The 25,746-nt window shown below is 41.0% G+C and overlaps 2 protein-coding genes across 2 annotated transcripts in view; both read right to left on the reverse strand.

Annotated features, from left to right (window-relative positions):
* The window catches only part of LOC120961211 (uncharacterized), a 272,641-nt gene that overhangs the window by 111,784 nt on the left and 135,111 nt on the right, over positions 1-25,746 (reverse strand). The gene's annotated exons all lie outside the window — the stretch shown is intronic.
* On the reverse strand, positions 69-6,574 carry LOC125908355 (uncharacterized). Its single transcript, XM_049611069.1, has 3 exons — positions 6,229-6,574; positions 4,224-4,406; positions 69-271 (listed from the first exon to the last, which is right to left on the reverse strand). Exons 1-3 carry the CDS (start codon positions 6,431-6,433, stop codon positions 69-71), a joined length of 591 nt encoding a protein of 196 aa, XP_049467026.1. The 5' UTR covers positions 6,434-6,574.

Here is a 25,746-nt window from a genome sequence, read left to right on the forward strand (position 1 = left end):
TCCGGTAGTTCCTCCTGCTCCCAGACTTTCACGATCAGCTGATGCATTTCGACGGTAAGCCTCTCCGGTCACATCTTGAATAGCTCGGCCGCCAGTCCATCACCGCTAGCAGACTTAATGCTTTTAAGCTGCTTGATGCCGCTGGCAATCTCATCTGGAGATAGCGGAGGCACCTCGTCGTCTCTGTTGTTACTGCTGTGCTGCTGCTGTGGTGGTTGCCTTGTTCTGCCACTTGCGCCAGCCTCACCAAAGTGATCCGGAGTTGGGAAGTCTAACGGAAAATTTTCGTTCCATCAACAATATTCGAAACGTTTATTTTTATTTTTATTTCGATCGGATCGGATCCCGTTTGTAGGATTTGAATTTCTAAAAGATTCCTTTGCGTTTGGGATTTGATTGTGATTCGATTGGGATTCGTTTGCGATTCGTTTGAGATTCGATTGGGATTCTGATTGGGATTGGGATTGCGATTCTGATAGGGAATTTGATTGGGACTGGGATTGGGATCCTGATTGGGAATGGAATTGCGATTCGATTGGGATTCGGATTGCGATTCGATTGGGATTCGATTGGGATTCTGATTGGGATTGGGATTGCGATTCGATTGGGATCGGGATTCGTTTGGGATTGGGATTGGGATTGGGATTGTGATTGGGATTGCGATTCGATTGGGATTGCGATTGGGATTGAGCTTGCGATTCGTTTGGGATTGCGATTCTACTGGGATTCTGATTGCGATAGCTATTGGGATTGAGATTGCGATTGAATTTAGAGGCTGTCCCCGAAATGCGCTATTAATGAGGGTCTAATTTCGGACGTCGAATCACGCAGTTTTCAATCAAAATATAGCAAATGTTCGTGTAATGTAGCATTTAATGAGATGTTATAGTCACTAAATAAATTCATTGATTTGATATTGGATAAACGTTCGCGTACTTCGGGAACATGTACAAATTATGATGTAAGTACTGCAAAGTTAAATAGTTAGGAGTAAAACAGAATGACCTCTTATTCCAGGTTTTTAACTGATTCCCCCCCCCCCCCCCCCCACCCGCTGAAAACTAGAATAAAACGCTACAGACCAAACGTTGGCATCGCATACGGATTATTCATTCGATCGTTCTCGAAATCAAAAAGTCAGTTTCGACCAGTAGACAAATTCTACGTAAAACATCGAGCATTTGACAATTCTGACGATAATTGGTATCGCATCCGCTCTTTGGCGATAGAATTCATTTTAACTGGACCAGGGGTCGAAAGCTCATGTTGTATCCGGCTAACCAATTTTATTTTCTTAATTCTGCGACATATCTTCTTCTTCTTCTTTTTTGGCTCAACAACCGATGTCGGTCAAGGCCTGCCTGTACCCACTTGTGGGCTTGGCTATCAGTGACTAATTGATTCCCCCCCATAGCAGGATAGTCAGTCCTACGTATGGCGGCGCGGTCTATTTGGGGATTGAACCCATGACGGGCATGTTGTTAAGTCGTACGAGTTGACGACTGTACTACGAGACCGGCACCGACATATACGGTATGTAAAATGTAAAAAGCGGCAAAAAGTGTATACGCAATCGTCGTTATATATACATACAGGGTGTTCGAGATAAATTTGACAGTTTCTTAGGGAATAGGAAAGGAATTTTTATCAAATTTATGTTAATATTAAAAAAAATGTTTTACAAAGTTTAGCTTACCATGTTTGCCGCATTTTTTTATTCGAAGTATCCCCCCTCCGCGTTGATGGCCGCCAGCACCCGCTTCCGGAACCGCGCGCAAGCCCGGACAACCATGTCTCTGGGGATGGCTGCAAACACGGCCTTGATTCTGGCCACCAGCTCCGCTTTGGTATTGCAGGACGCCCTGTTGGTGTCCCGCTCAACTGTGCCCCACACAAAGTAAGGCCCGTGTCTGTGCTCCATCGGATGCGATTTTATCGTAATGCGATTCGCAAATGGTGTCTGTGCTCTTCCGATTCGCATTGCGATTTTGAGTTTGACGTTTGGCGAAGGAAAACAAAACATTATCGAAGAATAAACAAACCAGAGAAAAGGCTGTTCTATTCGTTTAACTAAACAAAGACTGTTCTGTTCTATTGACTGTAAATAGAAGTGTCTTAAACGTAAGTTAACTATTAGAATAATGTACTGTAAGTTTGAGATATTTTGTTTTTATGTTTGTTCAGTAATGCATTTGGTTTTGTGCAATGAAATCTAGAACAGTGTGGTTCATAATGGCTCTAGCATCTAGTTTTTTTTCCACCACAGGTAAAATCATTTTGGTTACTCATGAAATAAACTTTCCAACTTCTTTTGAGTTCCAGATGCCGTTGATTTTGTTGGCCACCATTCCACGATGAGAATTTCTGATCAGATCAGCTCCAACTCCATCATGCGGCTGGATGTTTTGCTTCCTCCGATCAAGGGTATTACACATGGGTGATAGGCAAATTCATAAAAAAAAATCCAGAATCGGTTCCGAATGACTCCGCGAAAATCAGAAGCAGAAGGTAGGTTCCAACACTCCAAACTTGGAACCGTCCGTAGTTGTCCAGAACTACTAATCAGTAGTCGGAGTCGTCCGGAAAAGGAATTGTCGGAGCTGTTGGAGCCGTCCAGAAACTCCGGCTGCACAAAGCTAAGGAGAAGCCTTTGGGTCAATTACGATACCTTCTGTAACGTTTGAACACTATCAAATATTGCCGATACACTTGATACCCACGGAAATTTCCCCGCCAATACGTTTTCCGTTATCAGTGCACCACCTAGAGGACAGAGCTCAGCGCAACTACTTTCGGAATTAAATGACAAAGAGTATTATCAAAACGAAGAACTTATCCAGGTCGAGCAAGAATATTAATTTTAACGGGTATCTCTGTTGCTTCTAATCGCTACAGCTTTTACTTTATTCTTGAGCATAACGGCGCTCTACGAATCAATTATCATAACCATCAATCATTTTCATGTGGGCTAAACTTTTTTCTTATTTTTTTTATTTGTAGATGGATTCGGATTCTGACTCTGAGGTCATGTTGAGTACAAATTTCTCTTTGCGTTACATCTTACTAAAGAAACGGCGCAATAAAACCAACGATCTGTGGAAACATCGTAAGCGAAATGGACAGTACTATGTGTTATTTCCCGAGTTATTGAAACAAGAAGACAAGTTTTTCCAGTATATGAGAATGTCGAAAAAAACATTTTACTTTATATTGAGAAAGATAGAACCTTTCATCGCCAAGTTGCCTACACATACTCCATATATTTCTCCGGAAGAACGATTGATGGTAACTCTCAGGTATATGTTATTTATATTTTATTTTCAAATATTTTTATATAAAATAACGTAAACGAGCGTGTGACGTGATTGTTCAAAATAACTTTTTCGTTTTGACTCGTTGAATGCTAAACTTGAACAAAACCCAATGAACCGAGTGGCAGCTTGGCTGGACATCGGCTGGCTCGATGGCGAGCTGGCTGGCGGGATGGCGGGTTGTCAAGCTGACAGGCTGGTCGCCTGGTGGACAAGCTGGCAGGATAGATTGTTCAATCGAGTATTACTGAAGTGCTGGCCGAATGCGCGCGTCGACACGCAGGAGTCTGGTTGCTGTTGCTGGGTACACCGCACAGTAATGTTGCGTTGCTGTTACTTGGCGTACGCGTAAACATGTGGCAATAGCAGAGCTATATGGTTAACTATATTTAAAAAAAAGTAATCGATAACAACTGTTCCACTATAGTTCAACTTTTTTTTATTTTGTCTTAGTTTTAGTCCATAAAAATAGTTCATAATAATTTGTTAAGCATCTAGTAATGTACTAATTTAACTAGTTATAATATCCTTTTTTTTCACGAATAACCCTATGAGCAAATTGTATTATTTGCTCACGAGCATCCATTTGATCCTCTTCTGACAACGAATCCAGAAGAGGAACAAAACTCATCATAGCATGGTAGTTGCCAGTTTTTTCTTTATGCTCTTTTAATATATTATGTCTCTCTTTCTCTAAGTTTACTAACTCCTCCAAAACAGCACCATCTTGTCGCCGTTTTTTTCCGGCTGCCTCCTTTAACGAATTATCAACTGGTTCCGTTTCAAATAAGTCGTCTTCACAAACGTATTCTTCGAGATATTCCGGAGCAGTGGCTGTTTAGAAAAATAGCAAAAGAAAATTGCTAGTTACTATAAATATCAAAATTCAAACATTTTTATATTCATATATACCTTCTACTTCTTCCAAATTTCCCGATCTGGGTCGGGATGTAAGCGTATCCTTCAGGAAGCTCATCTGCTCAAAGTACTTCCATCGAACATGCTTATATCCCGACCCAGATGGCTGATTTAGTTCAGCGAGTTTTCGCGAGAATGTGTCGCGTAAATTTCTCCACTTATTTTTGGCGACGATACCTAAAATATTAAAGGAATTTACAATTTCAGTTAATAATTTATACGTTCGCATCTGCATTATGTAGTGCTATAATCAGATCAAATAGTATTTACACTAGAAAAATGATTTAATATCAATGTCTAAACAATGTTTTTTTCTTCTATTTTTCAGATTTCTTTCTACAGGATTGCCGTTCAAATCACTGTCGTTCACTTTCTGCATCGCTCACAATACGATTGGTACAATTGTTTATGAAACATGTGAAGCAATTTGGAAGACATTGAACGAAAAGTTCATTCCTTTTCCAACAACGTCAGCTTTCAACAAAGTGGAAAGAGAGTTTCTTAACAAATGGAAATTTCCTAATTGCATTGGTGCCATCGATGGCAAACATGTAAGGGTGAAGGCACCGTCAAAATCCGGTACTCAATATTTCAATTACAAGAAATATTTTTCTTTGCATTTGCAAGCAGTAGCTGATGCCAATAGCAAATTTATAGCCGTTGATGTTGGTGAATATGGGAGTCGTTGTGATAGTGGTGTTTTTAAGTCATCAACGTTGTATCAACTAATACAGTCGAATCGCCTGAATATTCCTCCTCCCAAGCCACTTCCTGGCACTAGACAAGATGTGCCTCACGTGCTCATTGGCGATCAAGGCTACCCATTGAAAACTTTTTTACTGCGTCCCTACCCAGATAGTGAAGATCCAGCCAAACTTCATTTCAATGAATTGTTAAGCATAGCAAGACGTTGCGTTGAATGTGCTTTTGGCATACTAGTCGCTAAATGGCGATGCTTAAAAACAGAATTACAAGTAACTCCAGAGCATGTCACGTTAATAGTCCAAACAACATGTTTGTTACACAATATTTGTATGGAATTTAAAGAACCACTACCAAATCCAGCTAAAAACACAAGGGCTTCAGATATCAATTATAATAGAGCTAACAACCATTCATCTCACCAGGCAACGGATTTAAGAGATTATTTCAAAAATTACTTCTTTAATCACATCGATTGATATAATATAATGCTAGAAATAGATCTATGATACGTAAACATGTTTCGGTAAAATATATTTTTCTCAATTTTTTCTTATTTCAAAATAGTTACTGAAAAAAACATTTTAAAATGATTTTGTTTCCTGATAAATGGCTGGTTGTGGTGCAGAAATTTTCCTATAGTTTGTGGTGTTAATAATACAATGCATTTTCTTTCAAAATATCACCATTTCTTCGGATGTTACTTTCAATACTGGCTCGTAAAATTTCATGTGGTATAAAAAGTGAAATTTATTAATAAAAAAGTGCAATCAAAAACATCTATCTTTAGTTTCATCTGGAGCAATTTCATGAACTATACTTCTTTATAGAACAAATGGTATGAGAACACACAAATTCGTACATAAGAATTTTGCGGTAATTATTCGGTAGGCTGGCATGAATTGATACGGTAGGGTTGCATGGAATTATGCTTATAGGGATGTGATATTTGAAATTAGTATAGAAATTAGGTCCCTCATGCAAGAATCCATGCAGGGGCTTTAAGGCTAAAAAAACATAAAATAAATGAAATAATCTGCTATTACCAATACACCTGCCAGCGAAATGCGTCTGAAATGCTCTGAACTGCTTAGGATAGTGGGACTCAACATCACACATTTCCATTTGCCGGTGTCATAGAATGTGCAGATGGTATTTCTTTATTCCAGTTTTTCTATTGGACATTTTCGGATGTTATTGCTTTAGGATTTCGGATGTAGTTGCTTCCGGGTTTAGGATGTCGCTAACAAAACCATGTAACAAGTGACAATTTTACCAACACCGTGTTAGGCCCGACCATCCTCGATAGCAAAGCTTCTTGCTCCCTTTCGTTCAAGATGAAGATAATACGTACCGTTTATTTGAAGCTGATTTCCGATCATATCCCATGTATTCTTTTTTAAAAAATTGTCTTTGTACCTCGAATCGCGAAGATCCCAAAGAAAAGGATGCTCCTGTACCAAAATTATAAGTTTTTCATCATCAACACGTGAATTCGCCATGGCTCTAACAAGATTGTGTTTGTTTACTTTCGCGCTAACATTTCTTGTAAAATCAACTCTTTTCTGAGTTTATATTCCTGAGTTTAGATTGACAGATAAAATCGGATGCGGCGTCCGACGAAATCAAAAAATTTTGATTCCGTCGTACGACGAAATCGCACGTCCGACGTTATCTGTCAAATTCCATATAAAATTTTGACAGGCCTTCCGATAAAATCGCATCCGATGGAGCACAGACACGGGCCTAATCCATAGGATTAAGGTCAGGGAAGCTGGGTTTGGGAGCCAAACGTCAGTGCTGGTGTATCGGTCGAAATTGGCAGTTGGCCATTGCACAATGGGCATTTGCCGGGATGAAATTCAAAAAATCAACTTTGTAATAGCGCAATTCCAAATAATAGGTTTTAATACTAAGGGTTAAACTAAGAAAAATACCAAATATGAGCTCTTTATCTGTTCTGGTTCTCTAGAAAACACCTCTCAAAGTCGAGATTTGTAAAAAAAACGCAGAAAAATTTTCACTTTTTTGGAAAACTTTGAACCTTTGTAACTTTTTCAAATATGAACCGATTTTGATAAGTTTAGACATTTTATAAAGGATATTTAGTCAGCTTTATAAAAACATGAAAAATTTTGAGCTAAGTTAATTTTATGCAATATAAATGTACGATAATAACTGAAGAAACCTCCTGAAAATTTTCATCATTTTAACTTTTGACTTGATGCCATTATAAAAGTGGCGTAGAGTGGCGTTGTCTCATATATGTCACATCATAGTGTAATATATATACTATCAATCTGTGAAGAAATATTCTGCGAAAGTTTGCAAACGCGAATTTTATTGAAGTTTTTTCACATCAACTTTTTCTAAAAACAGACACATGCGTAACTAGGCGGCTCCATAGGTGCCTAGTGTAGCGTATTTCGTGTATTCTACAAAAATATATTCTACGTGCTTTTGATCAACTTTCTTTTCAATTACGAACCTGTGTATCTTAGTTTCATCACATGTACTTATCTAATATGTAAATTTCTATTCTAACCTAACTTTATCATTAAATATAATGAAGCAAATCAGAACCAAATACCTTTTGGGTCCTACTGCAGATTATATATAAGGATATAAGGAAAATACTCGCAACTCGTACGACTTAACAACATGCCCATCATGGGTTCAAGCCCCAAATAGACCGTGCCGCCATACGTAGGATTGACTATCCTGCTATGGTGGGAAATCAATAATTAGTCACTGAAAGCCAAACCCACAAGAGGTAAAGGCAGGCCTTGACCGACAACGGTTGTTGAGCCAAAGAAGAAGAAGAAGATAAGGAAAATAATTCTTAAATTATACGCATAACAGGAAAACGTTATGAATGCAGTAGCATCTATTGGCGTTTTGGGAGAAGAAACTCCCAAAACTCATGACAAACTAAATATAAGGATAGAGGGGAGATGCTACAAAGAATATTTTGCAAGAAAGAAAATGCATCCAGAAGGACATTTTGTATAATGAGCTGTATTCCTCTGATTCGTTAACCAGTTCAATATCAGTAGCTACACGCACTAAAACAAGGACAGGGTTTAACTTTACAAATGAAGTAAATACTTAGTTTGTAGCTATCGTACAGTTTTGATTTTTTCAGATAGTTGTAAAACCAAGAAGGAATTTGTAGTTTTATTACCCCTTCTGAAGGCAGTACAGCACTTGGAAAGGTATTGGATGAATATTCAAAGACAAACAATATGTGCTGCTTTTCATTACGAATATGGGAAGTACTTTATTTCAATGCACCTGCTCTATCCAATTATTTAAATGCCTTTATTCATGTCTTTAGAAAAGTGAACTAGACGTCAGGAGCTTGTAATAGCATCCACCTAAGTTGTGTGTGTAAATTTTTAATATTTGTACTACCTGTGAGTAAAAGTGACGAGAATTAGCTACAATTGTCCTATACAATGCAGAAAAAATTATTTTATTCAAAATTATTATGTTTTGTTTATATATTATTATTATTATTATTTATTTAATCTTCATTATGGAACATTACAGTATATTTTAAAATGGTTTATACTATTAGCAACAAATAATACAAGAAAAAAACACACAAATTTAATAAAACTAAACAAAGATCCCTTAAAACACTATTTTATGTAGCGCCACCTGGTGGTATGGATGCGAACTACAAATAAAATGTTATTTACTATCATAATACTTTACTACAAACGATAAAAACTAACCATTTCTGCAAAAATAATTTTATCCCGCAATTTGTTCTAAACTGCCCATTGTGCATTGGCGTGTTTACGGCCGTATGGCATGGTGCAGAATCCTGCTGCCAAACGTACGGCCGCCCATTGGCCACCGTATTGTTTTTTCCGAATTTCGGCATTCTTATGGCCGGCACGAACCATCATAACACACGTTACGCGCTTGTACAATTCGGACGGGTTCCACATATTTACGGAGCTGGACATTTTTTATACTTGTTCGCACAACTTTTAGCAATCGAATGACATATCAATCATTTCGATACGTTAACTCAACCCTGAGATATAAACCCAAATGCCAGGTGTCAAATTTAGCCCGCACACCCTGTATATAACATAACTGTAAATGGATAAATATTTTTACGGGCAATATGTACATGGGTACCCGTATATACCTTTATAGAACGTCGATTATCCAGGGATCTCGGGACCGGACGGTTGCCGATTAATCGATTTGCACGGATATATATTAATATAAATCGTTTGGATCACCGCTGGAGTCCGGACACTCCGTTTTTTGCCCGGTTTCTGTTTTTGGAACAATCGTGCCTGTCTCCTCGTATTGATTGCTGCCCGGTAGACGAATAATCGACTTAAATTGAGATGGGACAGTTTCTGCTTAATCCATGTCATTAATTAAGTTGTCAAAATATACCCATGAGTTTGACACACAGTGACAGAAAACACAAAAAGAGTACTCGAATAGGCGTATCACTGCTACGATGCCTCCCTGTATATATAAATATATAAATATACAGCTGCCAGCAACCTTCCATCAATCCGAACACTTACACAAACCGTGCTGTCGATCCTTTGTGGCGTTCCGGAAGGATGCGGAAACACAGCCCGTTCCCACTGCTGAAGGATTACCAGCTACCAGCAACCTGAAGAAAAATAAAATACTTTAAAACATGAAGGAGATAATAATACTTATACGTGATAGAAAGCCTACCAGCTAACAGAAACCTTCCATCAATCCGAACACTTACACGAACCGTGCTGTCGATCCTTTGTGGTGTTCCGGAGTTATGCCGAAACACAGCCCGTTCCCGCTGCTGAAGGGCTACCAGCTTCCATCTATCAGCTTCCATCTACCTGTAAGTAATAAACATTAAAACACGAAGTAGATGCTTATTACACTTATAATGTAATTGTAATTATAATTACCTCGCGAAAGAAAGATATTATAATTACCATTCGCAAAAGCGCAAGCTCTCCAAAATGGTTCTTTATGACCAAAACAGAACGGTGGGAGGGGATACAAATGGGAGGTCTGTCGCGGAGACGACGAGAAGGAACGTGAATAGGAATAGAACTGAGGAGCGAAGGAGCATCGATATTGGAGGTCAGGAGGCTTGCAATGAAGGAAGACTGCGCGTGTAAATGTCGGGATTTTATTTCCAACAAGCCCAACATCCGACAGCGGAGACAATAAGAGGGCACAGGCGGACTCTGCCCTCTCTCTAGTCTCTGCATAGCGGCACCTCCAGCCGGGGTCCACACAAGACTAGCGTAATCCAATATAGATCGAACCCAGCTCAGAGGCAAGACGAATTATGAGTCCCAGAGCTTTGTTCGCTTTAGCAACAGCATGGTTGATCTGGTAGTTGCATGTGAGGATGTCATCGAGTCAAACATCAAGGTCCTTAATTGAAGACTCTCTTATTATCTGAGTTTGACCAAAAAAGTAGTTCTATGAAATTTTTCTGTTAGGACGACCAAAAGAGACAACACAGCATTTAGGGGGACAAAGCACTAACTCATTAGACGAGCACCAAGATGAAAATTTATGTAAAAAGCTCTGAAGCGATTGTCAATCAACAATAGAGGACACAGGAAAAAATATCTTCAAGTCGTCAGCAAATAGAAGGTGTCCATCTGTAGGTAGAACACTAATACAATCATATCCTCCTTTAGTTATGAAATTCGTTTTAAAAAAGCGTATCCTAGCTGATCCTATCCACAATGGAAAATACAGCACTACATATAAATACAATACACTAGTTCTAGATAATGGAAAAAAATAAACCTAAATTTTAAATATTGTTCCTCCTGCTGTTGCTCCGTATCATTGTTTGCTTCAGCAATATTTAAAGCTTCTTTTTTATATTATACTCCCCATACCTAAACTTCGTTACAAGAAAGTTTTTCACACCTAGGTGTGTTACTGTAAATTTTGTTGTACTGCCTACTGTTTCAAACAGTAGGCAAATTGTATTACAATCTTTTAGCGCATCTTTCCCCTTCGCGCCTTTCCATCCGCACGCCGCGATAGCTTCCGGCTTGAATATAGCTTTCAGCGCCTGCGTCATTCTTGTGGTCGAATTACCTGAAGTTATGTGATAGCGCAGCCAATCTACCACATGTTTAAAATATTCATTGTCAGCTAATTTTTGTTCAAATTCGACGACCTGCTCTCCGGTACTCATTGCTTTCACACAGAAGCCTTCTGGCACTGTTCCGGTGGAAGTAAGCGGCTCGGCAAAAATGGTGGCTCTGATCTGGTTGAGAAATCCTTCCGCCGTGGTAGTCGAGTTCTTGAGTATCTGTAGCATGCCCCCGTGCTTTTTCAGGCTAGGCTGCATCAGCTGCACGGCAGCTTCCAAGATCTCAAGCTTTACTCGTTGCGCTTTCTGCTCCTGGCGCTCCTCCTGAATTGTTAATTCTATACCATCCAGCTTCTTTAAAACAGTGTCCATGAAATTGGACATGCTTTGTGGAAGCATTGCTTCTTTGCTGGATGGATGGGGTTAGGCATACGGCCTTGGATTAGAAGCAGGAGTGTGAGAGGTTATTTTGCATGCAATAGAAGCTATCGGGTGCACTTTCTTGGGCACTGTGCCCATCGAGCTGATCGACGGTGGTGCGCTGGCCCTGGTGCGCATACAAAAGTATGCGTGCTATTCCGGGCGGTTGTTGTAACCGGTTCGGCCGTTATTGTTACCGTTGCCGCTGCCGTTTCCGTTGCTGGTGCTGGCTTTCGAACTATTCGGAACGAGCTAGGAAGCCGTGCGATCGCTGAGCCCATCCCAGAAGGTTCTGGCTGCGCTTGGCTCGCTACCGGCGTATGGCCCTGGCGGGCAAGGTTTTGCTTAACACTTTAAGCGCCGTGTCATATAAATTCGCATGACGCTTTTGCTCACCGTTCAAGCTTTGCATCTGACGCTCAGTGATTCTCTTGAGAACGAATGAGGTAGGAAAGAGAGAACGAGAACGACATGTGCTACGCCACTTATCGCAATGAAACAAAAGAGTGATAACAATCGCACGAGAAACTGTCGCTCTCATCGCTCTCTTGCCATGCGCTACGTGCTCACTCAAAAACTGTGACAGTCAGGCTGGCGGTGAAAGTGTTAACCAACGTTAAGCGAGGCGTCGACGCTACCTTCGCCTCAGGAGCAATCTGCAGTTCTGCTTGGCGACAGCCGTCGTTTTTCATTGAAATGATCCATAGTCTACAAAGCATAACATATTTTGGTGATTTGCATACAAGCGTAATCTATACCTTTACACATAACCTGCAATTTTTGTGCTGAACAATCGGCGACATTGGACACGATTCGGGAAGAGCTACACCTACACAGAACAGACAATTATTTGAACCCTTCGCAGCCCACAAAAACTCACATAACATATTAATAGAATGTGTAAAAACACTTACCAGCCTTTTGAACTTGAATACATAATTTGTTGTTAGAAAAACTGGCAAAATAATGTGAGAAGGTATTTGCTGTGTGCGTGATACAGGGTTGTCGAGGATTACATAGACATGTTCAGCGAGTTGTAAGTAGTTTTACTGTAGAGCTGTCACTTTCGCACTTCTTGGACTGCAGCTTGGATCATTCTCATCATTCACATGTTAGTTTCATTTAAATTATGTACTAAACAGTTCGGGGAATGATTATTAGTTACTTTTAGGACATTTAAGGCCAAAAATACACGGACCGGAATTCCACCTGCTGTCAAACCCATATACAAAGTGTCAACGGCAACATTCCCGAACTATCATATCCATACATTTTTCAGCAAGCGGAAGTCCGCGGCCGCATGTCGGCCTAAGAATGAAAAACTAAACGATGCGGTACAGGGTGTAAACAAAATAAATGACACCACTACAAAACCCGCCACACGAGCAATGTTTACATTTTGCGACGCAATCTGTCATAAAAGTAGTCATGATGAATGGCCTGTGCGACTTTTTTGAGCGCTTTGTTTTGATTTTATGGCGGCGCGTTTCAATGGTTGTATTGATAATGAGTTACTCTCTCTCGCGGAGTGAGCTACTCTCGTAATTGGTGTGCTGTTCCGGTGCGCGCATAAAATGGCGGCACCATTTGATCGTGCCATGTGATTGAAAAAAAGGAAAAAAGGTATATCTTTATCTATCTGTCTTATTACCGCCCATTGCAGTACTCATCTCTATCTTTCCCGTTGAAGCGTATCCTTCTTGCATGCATGCTACCCTGGTATTGAAGGAAGATCAGCTGGTAACAGATTTTTATATTAGTACAGATATTAAGGAAAAAACGTACTTACGGGTACATGCTAGTGATCTATCCCCTCACGATTCTGGATCGACCAATCGGGTGTTGTGTGCCAACCACGTTACGAATCATTTAGTCAGACTACTTGAACACCAAGTTGAAGGCGATTATTTTATAGAGCTCGCTTACAATGTCTTTTAAATAACCGTTACATAGCGGTGTGATTGTGAAGTACAAAATCGAATAAGAGCATTAACATTATAAGTGTCGTTTAGGGTATGGTTCAAAATAGAACGGTTTACTTTTGTAAAAGAAGGATACTCTTGCAAACATGATTAGAATTTCAACAGAAAATAATGTGTACAGTACATGTGGAAAATCCTGAAATGCGTATTTCCTTGCTCTTTTTTTAAACATGTCGTTGTGTTTTATTCCCTACCGGAAAAGGTAATAAAATGTGAGAGTGTTCAAGCTCACCTGATTTAAAAACTAGGTAAAATTGTGCACCTGTAAAACAATGAATAGAAGACGCCGGGCAACCATGGAAAAGGTTGATTTCAGATCAGTTCAGGGTTATCGACACTGTAGTGAGGGGTAACATTTAGTACCTACAGCATTGAGTTCAATACAAAAAAGATACATACAGAATGGGGTAAAGCAAATTTTCGTTGTTAAAACGGAAGAATACGAAGAGGGAGAATTCGCAAAATAAACCCGTGCTTAAATACGCATTCCGTACCGTTGCGCGGAACGGGGGCAAATCTCCATAGCATTTGCCTGTCTAACCCGTTGCTTAAAACCATTATGGGCACAACAGCATGCAACACTATCAGCTGGAATGATGTCGACGATGAATGAGGCAATGCGCGGAAAACCATCATCATCAGATAGACCGCTAAACTTATCTTTATCAAATGCACTGCTAAAACCGCCATCATCATCAACAAGAGGCCGCCAAAACCACCATCATCATCAGCTGGGCCGCTAAAGCTATCAGCTAGGCCGCTAAAGCTAGCACCTATGCCGTTAAAGCTATCATCATCATCAGTTGCACCGCCAAAACCACCATCATCATCAACGGGGCCCCTAAAGCTATCAACTAGACCATCAAAACCTCCATCATCATCAACTGCACCGCCCCAACCATGATCATCTTCAGCTGGACCGTCAAAATCACCGTCGTCATCAGCTTCAGCCACGTGTCGAGCTGCACCTTCTAATGTTTCGAGGTTTACCGTGGTTGACCTAGAAGCAGCACCGACTTTGGAGCCAGCATTATTACCAGAGTCACTATCAAATCGTGTTCTGGCCAAATTTTCCAAAACGGAACCAATTATGATATGCTTTGAGGTAGTCACGGTTTGTTCGATTTTGGGACGGTTGCCATGTATTAACTTTGAACTCGCGTTGGCCAGGGTGGCCTACAAACATCGTTTGAGGAAGGTCATCGTTTGCCGAAATAAGCAGAACTGTGGTGGATACTGTTTCGATGCGGATTTTCGACATTTGATCGTCCAGGCGATCACAGAAACCCTTAAGGCCGGGCTACATTGATCGTACTCGTAAGTGTAATTTCGATTTTCACTAGCGCATCTGGCGGCGGCTGACCGAAGCATTTTGCTTAACAATGTGGAGCCGCTCCAGAAAATATGTTATTTTTCTATGTTTTTACTTTAACTGGACTGAAAAAGCTTTCTAAATGATAGACAAACATATTGTGCAAGTATTTCAGCCGTTTTCGCATAAAAAACGGTGTAAAAACTAATAAATTTTGAGATCCAACACGACCATTCCCCCGACGACCAAAAAAAGCTTCCACCAGCCGCCGCCAGATGCGCTAGTGAATATCAAAATTACACCACGGAGTACGATCAATGTAGCCCGGCCTTTAGGAGATTTCCCTTACTGGAAACGTTGGAGTTTAGAGGCTTTACCTTGGGCAGGGGGACATACCTAAACTCTTCAAATGAGAAGTCGATAGATGTTGGATGGGCATAATCCTATCCTGACAGTCCGAACGAATCTGCCCTGCCATGATCGGAGTTGGTTTTATTTATACTCAAATAAAGTTAAAGGTTTCGCACCTATGGTTCAGGGTTGTATGTTGGAAAGTTATTGTTTTCACTAAGCTGGTTTCGTTTGTCTTTTGTTGATAAAACCAATGGTGTTTGTCACTAAGTTCCTGTTTTGGGTTTAATGCTTATACTGTTCCTGCTTTGCACAGAAAACTTTTTTTACTGAACTTCAGTAAAATTTTACTGAAATTTTTTTAACTGAAGTTTCAGTAATCCTTTCAGTAAAAAGAATGTTTACTGAATCATTCAGTAATGTCCGGTGCTCACCAAAATGACAGATCGTTTACTGAAATCCCAGTAAAGTCATTCTCATATTACTGATTTTTCAGTAGTTGGTAGCGATTAAAAAATGATGAAATATTTATTTTAAATTGAGTTTTTATTGATGCGCTGAGATTCCCAGTTCCTCAATTCATGTTCATACATGTTTTGTGTTGTTTTATACAGTTTTTATACTGTATTTTGCCGCCGCAAGTGTAGATGGTTCAGTAAGCGCTCACAGACACCACGCAATTTCAGCAAGCACAGTGAATTGTAGCAAACATTTTACAAACCAACACGGCTGCCAATTGTTCTAAATTAATCCCGTAATCCGAAATATCTCCTGAAATTTCACAAGGGTGCCTGTAAGCGCCTACAAAATCAACTTTTTGCACATCACGAGCAAGTGGCTACCGCATTGTTTTGTTTTGATGATCTGACTGACAGGTCGATTTGACAGAATGAATTGCTGCATTTTCAGTAATTTGTTTTACTGATATCCAGTGAAACGACTAATTTGACACTTATTTTACTGATTTTCAGTAAAATGTGTATTACTGAAATGCATTCAGTAAATTGTTTTGCTGAAAGTCAGTAAAAACATGACATTCATACTGAAAATCAGTAAAATATTCTATTACTGAACCGTTTCAGTAAAAAACTTTACTGAAGCAGGATGAGAAAATTTGCTGTGTGGGTTAAAATGCATAAACTGTTCCTGCTTATGTTGTACGTTTCGGTTAGTTGTGTTAAGTGTGTCACAATTGATTTTTTTATGACCGGTGTGGCCTGAATTCTTTTGGTTGCGTTGATATTGTATAATCTGCTTTACTGAATGTGTAATGAATGTGTTACAATAGTGTGGTTTGGCTTCCTAAGATTGTGTCACTATGTGTCTATAGCTGATAGTGTGTATTATAATATGTTCTTTATAGCAGATATGCCACACAATGATTTGGACACCCAACCTCGTCACATTGCTGTCCCAGAAGGTAGATTAGCTACAGTCATCCGTGGACAAACTGGAAAAGCGGTTTACTCGGCGAGACAAAGATATCGCACTGCTCCAGGTGACTTGGGATGACGTTGAAAACAACGTGTGCGGACGCCAGAGGACAACAGATGACGAGAATTTCCAATTCAACATGTTAGACAGCGTAGAAGAGTAGGTGGAATTTGAAGATAAGCTGGCAGAGCGAGCATATGTTGAAAGTGTGTTGAGATGGGAGAACAATCGCATTACCATGGAGGAATCTAACGCCAGACTCTTTGAAGTAAAGGATTTGATCTTCCGCAGACAGCTCCAAGCACAGTGTTCCTGGACTGGCACGGGCAAGAAGCAGAAGCATCCACTACGTAAGTGAAGAAAGGTGGTGAAATGTTTCCAATCATTGTGTAACAATCGGTATGTGTCCGCGAACGATGAATTGATGGCTAATTTTTTTAAAGATAAACTTCGATTTGTCCAGAGTCGTCTCAATCAGGAAGGCTTGCGCCGAAGTGGACCGCGCAACAGAGCATTTTGTGAACACGAATAACATAACCTTTAAAGTTCAAACTTAATGTAAAAAAAAATACTCCCACTGAAGTTACACAGTGTAGGATAAACCAGTGTAGAACCACTGATTTATTTATTATTCACTTATCATATTTCATTACCCAAGGTGAATCAATCTTTACCAAACTTTCATAAAAGCACTATTAGACTGTTTGCTTTAAGGCTGTTTTTAAAGTTTGTTGGTAAGTTAACAAACAAAAAAGTAATAATAAGAAATGTAAAAAACCCAAAAGTCATACGCCAAAATAATAGGAACAGTTCAGGAAATTTTAATATTCTAATCATTTATTATTAGCAATATGGCCTTTTTGGACCGTTACTCCTGAATAAAAAAAAAATTATCATTATTAAATATCAGTATGTTATGTTTTTAAGTTATCGGATAACTTAACTTAAATTAGTGAACTAATGCGTACACATTTTTTATATTAGGAGCGCTTAACGGCAAGTCGCACTGTCTTTAAGTAACATGTGCGCTAATGTACTAATGCGAGAATATTACGGCACTCACTTGAGTGTTTCGAGCTTCCTTTGCACTGAGAGACGAAATTGTGGTGAGTACAGTATCGGACAGAATGATAGGACCCTAGTGTTTTCAACGCAGCATGCACCCGTTGGGACAGGTTTATGTGTGGTTTGTGTGTTTGTGTGTGTGTGTGTGCATGTGTGTGTGTGTGTATGTGTGTGTGTGTGTGTGTGTGTGTGTATGTGTGTGTGTGCATGTGTGTGTGCATGTGTGTGTGTGTGTGGATGTATGTTTGAATGTGTATTGATGTGTGTGTTTGTTTCACAAGTAGGTCGTTTCGGATAGATTTGTAAGTAGTTTTTTTGTGTTTTGGGTTAGGTTTTTGGTGTGATAAGCAGGACCACCGCCCTCGCGATCAGTGTGTTTTCGATATATTAACAATGTTACGGTCTTCTTTCGCCGTGGTCTTCTGAGGACGTCCGGTTGACTTGCGCGTTTCGGTTGTCCAAGCGCGTTTCAGTTGTCTAAGCACGTTTCGGTTGTCCGAAGCGCGTTTGCCACAAAAGTGCGCGATCGTTCCATTACGAACTCGATCGTTTTGCGCTTAATGCCAGCAGCCGCCATTCGCTTAATGATATGGCGCTGATAATCGGTACAATGTTTACCTCGACCCATTGTAATAAAAATTGCTTGCTTAGACCGTCAAGAACACACTGGTTAAACACTTGGACACGACTGATGCCGTGCACTGCCTGCGTTCTGCTTTTATACGCGATGAATCACATCGTTGTCGAGCAGCAAAAAAAGCGTATGGATAAAAACTATCAATGAGTAAGCGAGTGAGCATCTACTCATTCAAAACGAGAACAGAATACTGCCGCGCTCATGAAACAAAACGCACATCGAAAAGAACACCTGCGCGCCAGCTCAATGCACGCACAAAGTTTCCCATGCGCACACAACGTGCAACGCAGAGATGCACGAAGGCCTTTCAATGGCGTGCACTGGAGAAACACCTGTGAGGGAATGCCGAGTTCATTGGTATTGTGCGCGTGTCCATTTTGCATCGCTGCGCATGCACATTCATCAATCAGCACACCTGCGCTGTCGTCCGAGGAACAAGAGCTACTGTCGATGCAAACTTTAGCTTTTATCCAAGTGTAAACGCACGCTGTTTCACATGATAACACACATTGGGGCCCTTTCCGTTTGAAGCTCGTAGGCTGAAATTTCAGCCTGTCAGCTGTTTGCATTGTATAGCTGTTTTCGATCAGCTATCTAAGTGAGTATAATATACAGGTGGGCTTATCCCAAGGTGTATGAATTAAGAAGGCTGATTTTTTATCGCTTCTGCTTCTGAATGAAGATTGTAAGAGTGTTTTGAGTATTCGTCAAGCCTCCAGAAAGCTCGTTGGAGCAAAAGTTTTCACTCGTTCTGACGAAAAGTGATATTCTAATTTGGTTATAAAAAATGCTATGAGACCACCTGGACTACATACACTTTGATTCCAGATTCGATCACCTGATTTCTTTAATGCACCTTGGGATAAATGTAAACAAACCCGTGTTTTCGAGCAGGTACTCGAATCTTATTCTAGCGTTTAGGCTAAAATTTTCTAGACTGAAAATCGCAGGCTAGTTTTTTGTGTGGTTTTGTATGGATTGTTTACATGATTTCAGCCTCCAACTGTCAAACTCCATACAAAAAACTAACTAGAATCGTGAAGGCCCCCATTATCAGAATACTTTCAACGCAATATGACATAATGGCAAGCTACGTTTTTCAGACACAAACCCGAGCACTTGCAAATACACATTAAAAAGCACACTCTCTTTCTACTACACACACACTCAAACACACACACACACACACTCAAACACACACACACACATACACACACACCCACACACACACACACACACACACACACGAACACACACACACACACACCCAAACACACACACACACACACACACACACACACACACCCAAACACACGCACACACACACACTCACCCAAACACAAGTAACGTGGCAAAACAAGTGCACGGTGCGTTGAAAAAACCAGGGTCCTATCTTAATGTCCGATACTGTACCTTCGTCTATGCGTTAAGCTATTTCAAGCGCTTAATTGAAGGAATTCCTACGATGGGCCGCAATGCACACTCCACACTACAACAGCGTTTAGATTTTAAACGTTTGTCCGCTGCTGGGTACTCCCAGCAAAAAATCGCGGAAATACTTGGCTGATCCAAAATATTCCTGTTTAACGCGCTGCATAGCACGGGCACGAAAACATCAACGGGTCGGACGCAAGACAACCGCTTGGGATGATACTCGGATAACGCGATTGTGCAAGGCCGAGCCTTTCAAGTCGGCCAGGGCAAATAGCGACGAGCTGCAACTGTCCGTAAGTGATCGTCAGTGCTGCGTCGCCTATTTGAATACAACCTGGTCGGCCGGTGTCCCCGCAAAGTTCCGTTGCTTTGACGGAGCCACGTTCAAGCCCGGTTGCAGTTTGCTCAAGAGCACTACGACTAGGCAGGTGATAACCTCAACGAGTGGTGAAATGTACTGTGGTCGGACAAGTCCAAAGTGAATTTGTTAGGTTCGGATTCTGAAACGCTGGGTGCGTCGTACATTGAATACCTCCTTCCGGCCACAGTACACTGTAAAAACCGTGAAGCAAGGCGGAGGCAACATCATGGTTTGGGGATGTTTCTCTAGGTACGGTGTCGGTCCTATCTTTTGGATAAAAGATATCATAAGGCAACACAGATACTTAAACATCATCCAAACTGTCATACTGCCTCATGCAGAGTGGGAGATGTCATTGAAATGGCAATTGATGCATGACAATGATCTAAAACGTTCCGCAAAAGCGGTTAAAAAATGGTTTGTTGATCACAAAATTGATGTCATGAATTGGACTGCACAATCGCCCGACCTGAATCCGATCGAGAATCTGTGGCAGATTGTTAAATCTAAGCTTCCAACGCCAGGTTCTCGAACTAAACAGAAACTGTGGCAGCAATTAAAGGCAGCTCGGTACAGCATTCCGCCATCGACTTGCCAAGAGTTGGTGGAATCCATGTCTAAAAGGATGCTAACTGTCATCCGGAACAATGGGCATGCTACCAAATATTAAATTCTGCCAAGTTAGCCCAGGGTAAGGCTGTTTTGTTATTATTATTTTTTTCAAATGTACGGGCTGGCCACATTGCGAATTTTACGCTGGAGCTGTTATTTAATAATGATAAATGGTTATAATAATCAAATTTTCTGAACTGGTCCTATTATTTTGGCGTATAATTTTTTTTAGTTATTTTGACATTTCTTATCATAAGATAAGAATTTTACCATTTCTTATCATTCCTTATCATCAATTACATTTTTGTTTGTTTACATATCAACAGACTTTAAAAACAGCCTTAAAGCCAACATTTTAAAAGTGTTTTCTTGAATATTTGGTAAAGATTGATTCATTTTAGGTAATGAAATATGATAAGTGAATAATAAATTCATTAGTGGTCCTACTGAGTTGTCCGACACTATATAAATGAATCTTTTATTGCTAAAAAACATTAAAAAGTACACAATGATGGAGAAAATACCTATACTTTGCTGTGTGGTACTCGGATGAACTGAAAAAAAACATCTGCTTCTTTTGTATACACGGCGACTAATTTGCACTTTATCTCCTCGATTGGTATCTTTTTTATGGAGAAATCTAAATCCTTCATGCTGGTGGACCGGATATTCATAATCAAGGACGAACACGGAACATTAAAACTCTCAAAGGTTTTGCTAAAAATGTACCAATGCACACACATGCTACACTGGTGGACATTAAAATAGGAAAAAAAAATGTGTGTGTTTTTTTTGCATACACTAGGTGTGTCATCGCCAACAGTTCGAGGTGTACTGAATTTGTAATAGCCGAATTTTGCCTTTTATACTCTCATTTTTGGTGCGCTACTTATCTGAGTTTTGAGTGCCGGCAGCGTTTTGCGGCAGTATAAAAGGAGAGCCAAACCGTGTTGTGCTTCATTCTTCCATCAGTGGTCAAGGTGAAAGGTTGCTGTTTAAAAATTCCACAAAATCATCATGGGTCGCGGAAAGCACTGCACACCAGAGGAGCGAAAACACATTCAGGGGCTGTATCGTGAGAACGTGCCAATCAAGACAATCTGCAAGGCGTTCGGCCGTTCGCGGACGTTTGTGGACAACGCCATTCGTAGCGAGACTACGGGTAAATCGACAGGTCGTCCGCGAAAAACAACGGCCGACGTTGACGCGCAGATTGTTGAGATGATCAGGGCGGATCCTTTCAAAACTTGCACTCGTATCAAGCAGGAGCTTGGTTTGCAAGTTTCGGCGAAAACGGTGTCTCGCCGTTTACACGCCGCTGGGTTCTGTGCCCGGAGACCGAGGAAGGTTCGTAAGCTGCAGCCGCACCACGTAGAAGCGCGCATTCGGTTTGCCGAAGAACATTTAGCTGCATCCATCTTTTGGTGGAGCAAAATCATTTTTTCGGATGAGTCCAGAATCAATCTGGATGGTTCGGACGGCATTAAATACGTCTGGCGCTTTCCTAATCAGGCGTATCATCCGAAAAATACGATAAAAACCCTTAGTCACGGAGGCGGCCACGTAATGGTGTGGGGTTGCTTCTCCTGGCACGGCACGGGTCCTTTGTTCCGTATCAACGGGACACTGAACTCGGAAGGGTATAGAAAAATACTTAGTCGTAAGATGTTGCCATACGCCCGACAACAATTCGGAGACGAAGAGCATTACATCTTTCAGCATGATAACGACTCTAAGCACACATCGCGAACAGTTAAATGTTATTTGGCAAACCAGGATGTGCAAGTTCTACCGTGGCCTGCGTTGAGTCCTGACCTCAACCCGATTGAAAATCTGTGGTCAACTCTCAAGCGTCAGCTTAAGAACCAGCCTTCACGTTCAGCCGATGATCTATGGACACGCTGCAAGGTTATGTGGGAACGCATAGACAGAAGCGAATGCCGTAATCTCATCGGCGATATGGCCAAACGCTGTCAGGAAGTGATAGCGAATAACGGTCACCAGATTGACCGTTAGAATGTGTTTTCGCTCAGTGGAACACCGCAACACCTCCTCCCAACAACCACTTAAACAGTCCTTTTCAGGGCTACCAAATATTTCTGACAAGAACTATGTCTTTCGGTCACAGAAAAAAGTTCCTATTTTTATGTCCACCAGTGTACCTTCCTCTTGGGATGTTGTTTTGTACATCGCAATATTGTTATTTTTCAACGAAAACCAATGATTTCTGTCGTCCGCTTTCAACGTACAATCTGCCATCGCATGGAGATATACAGTTTGACCATTGTTTTCAACATAAGGGAATGATTTTAAGTTTCCTAGTTTGGCATACTGGATATGCTGTGATTCAAACAGCCTATTAACAACCTGTTCTAAGCAGTTTTTGCCAGATCTTAATTTATTTTTTAATTTTTTGTTGGAACGCTTTGAAAGAGTATGCCGATAAAATGTGTACAATGGACCAAACCTGTCTACATCGTCAAACACATGTATCAAGTTTTTAACGTTGCTTGACACTAGTGTAAGGTCATACACGCTCGGGAAATCTATAACCTATTGTCGCAATAATTCCCTTGCATAAGGCCAATGTTCCTCATACTCTTAGGAGTTCAACAATGTTAGGGCACAAAAATAATGCATGACATGGGTATACTTCCTATCTGTTATCCTGCCTTTTTAAATAATCGAACTAGTATTGTGTAGGAATTAATTATGCTCCAAGTTCTGGAAAGGACTTTATTCATTTTAAAGTTCGATCCTTTCGAGCGAATTCGAAAGGTAACTTTAGCTGCTCCAGGTCCTTGGAAATTGCCTTATGTACCTGTGGAGATCACCTCGTTGCGGCAGAAAACTTTCCCTCCGACCATTCCCGAATAGATTTCCGAGATATCCCATAATCGCGGAAATGCAGAGGTTCACTCGAAATAACATCTGTAATTATATCGCAGTCATCAAGGTATGTTAAAGGGGTTGCATTTTTGTAGTGACCCACGTATACATCCCTCTTGAAATCGTCCTGATTTCGTGGCTCATCATCAATCTGCCCATAAAAGGTACGATGTGTTACGGGATCTTTGGTTGTAACCGTTTGACTCTTTTGGCACCTGTGAGAGTTAAACTAGTTTATTTCAATCGATTGTTCGGGATCGGTTGAGCACGTCCGATCGAGATCGAAGTCGATACGAGGATTTGTAAGGTTCGCGGAGCGAAGGAATAGGTCCGTTCGTTGTCGAGGTCGGCGAGAGAAAAAAAGAGTGTGCTCGATGACAGCAGGAAGTGAAGTGCCGGACATGCGGCGAACGTCACCTTGACAAGTTCGTGTGCCTGGTGAGTGTGCTCCGCGGAGATCCGTGTCCTTGTCCCATGACTGTCACAATCGCCCGGTGAATCTAGCGCCTGATTCCACACAATCCGCAGTGTTGCGTTTGCTTCGCGCCAACTTTGCCTGTATTTTCAATGAGCCAAGCGATTTTACCCCCTCCTACACGCATTGTATCCTAAAGCACGCTTGTCGTGGCAACGTTCACCACATACACACACACATCTCCACACTCAGGGTACGACATCTTCTCTGTTGCTGTTCTGGACTATGACAAAATTTGTGTTTCTACACTTATTGTTCAAAAAAGTACTAGCTCCTAGGATCTGAATTTACAAACAAATATCAAAATGTCAAAAATCAAAACAAATATCAATTTGCCGGTCTCGTAGTACAGTCGTCAACTCGTACGACTTAACAACATGCCCGTCATGGGTTCAATCCCCAAATAGACCGTGCCGCCATACGTAAGACTGACTATCCTGCTATGGGGGGAATCAATTAGTCACTGAAAGCCAAGCCCACAAGTGGGTACAGGCAGGCCTTGACCGACATTGGTTGTTGAGCCAAAGAAGAAGAAGAAGATCAAAATGTTATGTTCTGCTAATGATATTGCACTGAATTTAATTGCACTACATTAAGTTTTTACATATCTTTCGTAAAACTTCATCAGAGTATGAAAATATCGATACAATTTGTCATGAATAACTTAAATTTCAAGATTTTCGCGCATAAAATTATGACGCACGCTGTGTGTGCGGCGGCGTAATTCGCTTCTCGTATAGCCGTCTCGCTTCTTCTTGTGTATGCTTTATCGTTGTTCACCGCTTCAAGAACATTGCTGCTCACACACACGTCAGTCTGTGGCAAACAATTGGAGGGGGAGGTGTGTCGGTTTGCTCCAGAAATCGTGTGTGATTTTGGTGTTCTGGAATTTGGTTCCATCGCTGTTTGTTTTGGTGAAATTGAAAAGGTAAGAATCATCAACCGATGTAAAAGTGTGAGAGTAAGATGATGCTGTTGGTGACTAATGCTTTTCTTTGTTTCTTTTCCTGCTTTCATCCACTGATGGCGTCGAGCATCGCCGAGGGTGTGATCGAATGCGGAAAATTCTAAACGAGGAGCTTCATTCCGGATTTTGTTTGCAATAAGGTAAGTTTTGATAACACTCAAAGCATACCAAAAAAGAGTGAGTAATCTTATTCTTAACTTTCATTTCTTCAACAGCGCTGAAATCATCCTCCAGCTTATAACGAACGGTCAACGGATGAGGAAGGAGAGGAAGGACGGCAAAGGTACACGCACAAACGTGCACACATCAGTCTTGTCGGAGAACGAGAACACGGGAGGGGGAGATCGGCAACGTAGGTTCTATACGTTCTTCATTTACGCTCCCTCGTGCGTTCGTGCGTGCGTGCGCGCGCGTATCTATGTGTGTGTATGTGTGTGCATGCCTGTGTGGCTGTGTGTGTTTTTGCGGCTTCGCGTTAACGAGATCCTACGGGATCACCTTGCGAAAAACACCAAGAGAGGGGGTAGGGGTATGTGCCTGTGTGTGTATGTGTGCTTGCATGCGTACGTGGTTGTGAGTGTGGTTTTTGCTGTTTTGCGATCTCCTACGGAATCAAAAGGGGGTGGGGGGGAAACACGAGGGGGGAAGGAGTGGGGTGTGTGTTTGTGTGCTAGCCTGCATGCGTGCGTGGCTTTGTGTGTGTTTTTGCGTTCGCGTTCTCCTACGGGATTACCTTGCGAAAAACACCATGGGGAGGAGGAGGTGTGTGTGTGTTTTAT

This window comes from Anopheles coluzzii, chromosome 2, assembly GCF_943734685.1.
Source record: "Anopheles coluzzii chromosome 2, AcolN3, whole genome shotgun sequence".
NCBI lineage: Eukaryota > Metazoa > Arthropoda > Insecta > Diptera > Culicidae > Anopheles > Anopheles coluzzii.